The sequence below is a fragment of the Arachis ipaensis genome, chromosome B05, assembly GCF_000816755.2.
Source record: "Arachis ipaensis cultivar K30076 chromosome B05, Araip1.1, whole genome shotgun sequence".
Lineage (NCBI taxonomy): Eukaryota > Viridiplantae > Streptophyta > Magnoliopsida > Fabales > Fabaceae > Arachis > Arachis ipaensis.
In genome coordinates this window covers 129,741,839-129,748,111 of record NC_029789.2, presented here as the reverse complement: position 1 = coordinate 129,748,111, position 6,273 = coordinate 129,741,839, and the positions used below count along the sequence as shown (strand labels likewise).

Sequence of the window (6,273 nt, the reverse complement as noted above, 5' to 3'; positions counted from 1 at the left end):
ATGGATTATCAACCTGATACGGTAACATTGACAACAATCCTGAAAGGTCTCTATCTCTGTGGTAGTATTGGAAAAGCAGTGCGCTTTCATGACAGAGTGCTGGCTCATGGATTTCAGTTTAATCAAGTCACTTATGGGACGTTGATCAATGGGATCTGTAAGACCGGACACACATCAGCTGCTATTCAAGTGTTGAGAAAGATCCCACGGTATGGCATTGCTCCTAATGTCTTCGTGTACAGCGCAATTATTGATAGCCTCTGCAAGGATACACTTGTAAGTCAGGCTTTTCATTTATTCTCTGAAATGCTTGCTAAGGGAATTTCTCCCGATGTTATCACATACAGTTCTCTCATTTTTGGATTGTGTCTTGAGGGTCAATATAAGGAAGCCATTGATTTGTTAAGTGATATGGTGCTTAGAAACATTACTCCAAATGTTCATACCTATAGTATTTTGATCGATGGGCTATGCAAGGAAGGAAAGATCAAAGATGCTAAGAATGTGTTGGCTGTGATGACAAAACATGGTGTGAAACCAGATGTGGTTACTTATAGCAACTTAATTGATGGATATTGTTTGGTTAATCAGGTAAATAAGGCAAAATATATATTCAACACAATGGCCCAAAGTAGAGTGTCACCCAATGTTCAAAGTTACAATACCATGATTAATGGCTTGTGCAAAAGTAAAAGGGTCGATGAAGCCTTGAATCTCTTTGAAGAAATGCATCGCAAGAACTTGGTTCCAAACACGGTAACTTACAGCACTCTTATTGATGGCTTGAGCAAATCAAAGAGAATCTCCCGTGCTTTGGAGCTTCTTATCGAGATGCATCATAGAGGTCAACCCGCTAATGTAGTCACTTACAATTCGTTGTTGGATGGGATGTTCAAAAACCAACAACCTAACGAGGCATTTATGTTATTCAATCAAATGATAGAGTGTGCCATTGATACAGATATATTCACTTACAATATACTTATAGATGGCCTATGCAAAGGTGGAAGACTTATAGATGCAAAAGAGATTTTTCAAGATCTTTCCGTTAAAGGCTATCGTCCAAATGTGAGGACATACAATATTATGATCAATGGGCTCTGCAAAGAGGGCTTGTTTGAAGAAGCATTGGCACTCTTGTCAAAAATGGAAGGCAATGGTTGCTTACCAGATGCTGTGACTTTTGAAACTATTATTAGTGCTTTGTTTGAAAAAGATGAGAATGACATGGCGGAGAAACTTCTTCGGGAAATGGTTGCTAGAGGCTTATTGAATTGATAAAAGAAAGTAAGATACAATTAGTATTTAATGAATAATGCATAATTATTCTAATTTAGGAATATATAATTAATATTTAATACATTATTAAACTAATTGTCAATCGAAAATATTTTTAAACATTTTAATTATATTGATGCCTTGAATCTCTTCGAAGAGATGCATCACAAGAACTTGGTTCCTGACACGGTAACTTACAGTACTCTAATTGATGGCTTGGGAAAATCAAAGAGAATCCTTTGCGCCTTGGAACTTCTTGAAAAGATGCATGATTGAGGTCAACCTGCCGATATAATCACTTACAATTCTTTGATGGATGCTTTGTTCAATATCAAACAACATGACAAGGCACTTATGTTATTCAATCAAATGAAAGAGTGGCATTGATCCAGATATAGTTACATACACCATACTTATAGATGGCCTGTGCAAAAGTGGAAGACTTGAAAATGCAAAAGAGATTTTTCAAGATCTTTCCATTAAAGGCTATCACCTAAACACAAGGATATACAATGTTATGATCAATGGGCTCTGCAAAGAGGGCCTACTTCATGAAGCATTGGCCTTAAAGTTGGAAATGGAAGACAATGGTTGCTCTCTGGATGCTGTAACTTACGAAACAACTATTCGTGCTCTGTTGGAAAAAGGTGAAAATGATCAAGCGCTGAAACATCTTCATGAAATGATTGCTAGAGGCTTATTGAAAAGACACTAAGGAGAAATAAATCAACTCAAATTAATGAATTTTCTGTTGTCAAAATTTGTACAGAACTTGGTAAATTTTATATCTATTGGGGTGGAGGATTTGGGAAATGCCATGAACTCACTATCACCTTGATTTTGGTTATCTCACTGTTATTGAATTAATTTTGAAAATGTGTTATTGGCTGATTTTTGAGTCTTTGTTACCATGGCTATCATGCATCCTGTTTCGGCGGATATTCCTTGTTGTAACTGGTGGGTTAGTGCTTAAGATTTCTTGATAGTAATTAAGAGCTCATGATTGGTCTGATGAGCAACTGTGCTTTATTTGACTGAATCTTCTTAGAATTCTTCTAAAAGACATGCGGTGGCAAGATTAATGACATATATGCATGATTTTCACTGCCATCTTTGAAACAAATACATCTACTAAATGCATGACCCCACTTTTTTTGTTGACAATTTCAACATTTTTGTTATTTTTCAAAATCTGATCATAGGTGAAGAAACCTGTATACTAAGTCTGTGATTACGCTTGATGTTTCAAATAAAAAAGGCTGTGCAAGAAGGAATTTCTAGGAATTTGGCTAATTTGGTTCAAATATGAATTATCTTAAAAGCTTTGTTCATTTTCATAATTAATGTTACTCGGCTTTAATTCTTAAAAATCAATTGAAAATATGTACATTATGTTCATTTCCATAATTAATGTACAGTTGTAACTTGTAATTAATGTTATCTTAAAACCCTTGTTCATTTTCATAACTAATGTTACTCAGCAATTAATGATTAATTGAATTATTTCATTATTTCTTGTTGAAAAATCCTATATAGGGATTATTACATTGTTCTTGTTTAAAATCATGTTGAAAAGCTTTTATTATTAAAACATGGTTTGGAGTTTTGTTGTCTGTTATCAGCTACACCTGTCATGAAAGATTTGGTGATTCTAATGCCTAGTACAACTACTTCTACACCTATTTCTTTGGTATTTTCTAAATCTTCTCTGTATTGTGATAACTGGGGTTAGAATAAAGAATTAAAAGTGAAACAATGTTGTACAGATTGAAATTGCATTTGTTCTTGTAGAATATTTTTGAATGCTAATACAATTTCTAGTATGAATTTTCCTTTGTACTTGGATTTCAGTTTGTCCCTTTGAAATAATTGCGAGACACTTGATTTAATATTTTGTCAGCTTATTTGGTTTCTAGTTGAACCCACCATTCGATTATAAGCTTCAGATTCAGTTTTAGATGGAAGTGAAAAATAGCTACTTTCACAAAAATCACTCTTCAGATTAGACTAATAAACATAAAATGAATTGATCTCAAACAAGATAGAATATGGTTGATTCTGCTATAAACTTTGAGGAATCAATCTTAGCATCATAATGAAATTAGGTTGTTCATGTACTATTTATTGTGTGATGTGTACTGCATAAATCAATTTATGGATTTAATTTCTTTAAAATATCCCTTTTCACAAATAATTGCAGGAGATATACATTTGATCTTTCGATGGGTATAATCATGCTCTTTTTTTTTTATTATTATTGTGGATATATGATTATAGAATGAATCTTAGATTCTTAATGTTATAAAATTTATTACTGCATTTTTTGTGTGTTTTGGTTGGTGGGGGGTTGTGACTGGATGATAGATCCAAATTTGCTGAAATAATAGCGGTGTTAAAAGGCGTTGCAGAAGCAGATCAGTGGTTCTCAAGTGTCGAGAACCAGAGACCAGGTAGGCATTGTGATTATGAATAGAATATGTACCAATAACCAAGGCAAGACCATTGGAGTTACCAACAACTATGAATGCATTGTTGATCTTGAAAAGATGTGAACTTCAAAGTCTTGGAAAGAGTTGCACCAAAAAGATGTAATGTAGTCAGTTTAATCTGATAAATGTATAGTTATAAATAAAATAAAAAAAATTTTAACCATTAACTATTATTTTCTTCTTTCTTTTACTCTTAAACCAAACTCTAGTGAGAAAAATTGTTCAAAACAAAAATGCATTTCTATTATTCTATGGAAAGTTATATACAAGTGCTGATTCAAGTTCTAACCAGAATGAATCAAAACTATCCATAATTTACACAAACTATCATTTTTCTTTCAAGAACCTCTTTCAATGGATCTATTCTAACCCTGACAGGTTTTGGAAGGAATAGCTCTTTGCAATTGAATGCTATAGAAGGTAGCATTTCAAGGGCCAATACCAAATTGTTGTTCTTCTTTGCATGCTCTGCTACTTCATTGTCTAGGCAGGCTTTAGCAATTTTAGTGATGAAAATCAATAGAATCACTCAAAAAAAGGGTTTAGTTTTGAGTTATGTGAGAGAAAAAAAAACTTCACAACAATAAAGGATGAATATTTAATATGGTTACGTAACTACTTACTGGTAGATATGTGCATGAAGAAGAGAAAAAACAAAATAATATAGGTGAATATAATCAACTGATATTTCAATTTCTTATCGTCTCAAGAAGTTACACTATGAATATTGAAGGAGAAATGTTATGTTTCTTTAGCTGTGTTTCTTTATTTTATAGGATAAAGTATATTTTTTATTTCTGAAGTTTGTCAAAAGTTTTAAAAATATTCTTAAGTTTTATTTTGTTTTAATTTTGTTTCAAAAGTTTTCGATTTGCATCAAATATACTACTAGCAACTAAATTTTAAAAAATTTAAGATTAATCCAACAATAATGCATGATAAATATGTTTAATTTGCTTGTGTTAAAGATTGTTCTTGTGAAATTATTTCTGAATTAGTCATAATTTTTTTTGAAAAATTAGTCGTTAAGAGTAAATTTGATGTAAATCGAAAACTTGTAGGACAAAATTAAAACAAAATAAAATTTAAGGGTATTTTTAAAATTTTAACAAACTTCAAGGACAAAAAATATATTTTATCCTATTTTATATTTTTTTTACTCTGACTTCCATTGCATGCCAATATTTCAATATTTCAAGGTCTTATTTTTATTAATGTAACAAAAGAACGGTTGTTACCAGTTGAGAAAAAGAAATAGCAACTTGAGCGTAGTGGGTTAATTTAACCCTTTATTTTTTTTTTTTTAAATGATCAATTACGTTTCTTCATCACTTTTAGAAATGCGATTCCCATTATTTATGACTTAAATTTATAATTAGTTATTGATAATGATATATAAAAGAAATAGAGTGGGTATAACTATATAAGAACAAGAGAAATAAAGTAAGTGAAGAAATGAGAGAGATAAAGAAAAAGAGATGGGAAGGTGGAGACTGAAGAGAACTCTTTAATTTTGGTGAAAAAATTTTGATTTCAATTGCAATGAAAAAGAGACATGTGACACATTTGATTGTAAAATTAATAATATATAATAGATATTTTTTAATTATTATTGACACAAGCATCAACATATTTTGAATATATGTGGTGCTTTTATGTTTCAATTTAATTTACCATAATCTTTTTGGTCTTGTGCCATTAATTATGCTGTTTATTTGCTTAATAAATTTTATCTTTAGCGATAAATTCTAAAACACCATTTGAGGTTTTTTTTAATCATCCACCAAATTATCATGATCTTAAAGTTTTTAGATGCTTATATTTTGTTTCTACCCTAATGGCAAATAGATCAAAATTTGATCCAAGAGCAAAAAAGGTTGTGTTTATTAGTTTTCAACATGGTTTTAAAGGATATATTATTTATGTTTTAGAAGATAAAAGAATTGAAATTTGTAGAAATGTGATTTTTTATGAAATAATCTTATCCTTAGTCACTAAAACGGTCCAATTCCATACACCCACTCCAACATCATCAAACATACCTCAAAAACAAAATTTAGGTAGTCTTCTTTTTGAGTAAGAACTTATTCCTATTGACAGCAACACTCATTCCACCTTTGAGTTTTATGTTTTAAAAGAATTGAAATTTGTAGAAATGTGATTTTTTATGAAATAATCTTATCCTTAGTCACTAAAACGGTCCAATTCCATACTCCATACACCACATCATCAAACATACCTCAAAAACAAAATTTAGGTAGTCTTCTTTTTGAGTAAGAACTTATTCCTATTGACAGCAACACTCATTCCACCTTTGAGTTCAAATATAAAAAAATAGGTATTTTTTATTTATATAATTTAATATTATTTTATATTTTAATATTTATTTAATTTAATTTTTTATATGATAAAAAATATTAAAATATTTAATAAGTATTGATATTATTGTATTTGTATAAATTGATAAAAAAATTCAATAAATATTATAAATTTTAATATTTATCCT

At 30.3% G+C, this 6,273-nt stretch overlaps 3 protein-coding genes across 3 annotated transcripts in view; all 3 read left to right on the top strand.

The window, feature by feature from the left end:
- The window catches only part of LOC107644120 (pentatricopeptide repeat-containing protein At1g12300, mitochondrial-like), a 46,846-nt gene that overhangs the window by 14,053 nt on the left and 26,520 nt on the right, over window positions 1-6,273 (top strand). The gene's annotated exons all lie outside the window — the stretch shown is intronic.
- The window catches only part of LOC107644124 (pentatricopeptide repeat-containing protein At1g62910-like), a 28,276-nt gene continuing 22,003 nt past the window's right edge, over window positions 1-6,273 (top strand). The window contains exons 1-2 of the mRNA XM_021123960.1: window positions 1-1,287; window positions 4,185-4,187. Of these exons, the coding sequence (XP_020979619.1) occupies window positions 1-1,278 (1,278 nt within the window). The 3' untranslated portion in view covers window positions 1,279-1,287; window positions 4,185-4,187. The remainder of the gene's footprint in view (window positions 1,288-4,184; window positions 4,188-6,273) is intronic.
- On the top strand, window positions 1,438-1,993 carry LOC107641103 (pentatricopeptide repeat-containing protein At3g60050-like). Its single transcript, XM_016344609.1, has 2 exons — window positions 1,438-1,467; window positions 1,655-1,993. Exons 1-2 carry the CDS (start codon window positions 1,438-1,440, stop codon window positions 1,991-1,993), a joined length of 369 nt encoding a protein of 122 aa, XP_016200095.1.

Coding starts and splice junctions, on each gene's coding strand:
- LOC107641103 (XM_016344609.1), top strand. CDS start 1,438: ATGCATCACAAGAACTTGGTTCCTGACACG. Junction 1,468..1,654: donor AGAACTTGGTTCCTGACACG/GTAACTTACAGT, acceptor ATCAAATGAAAG/AGTGGCATTGATCCAGATAT.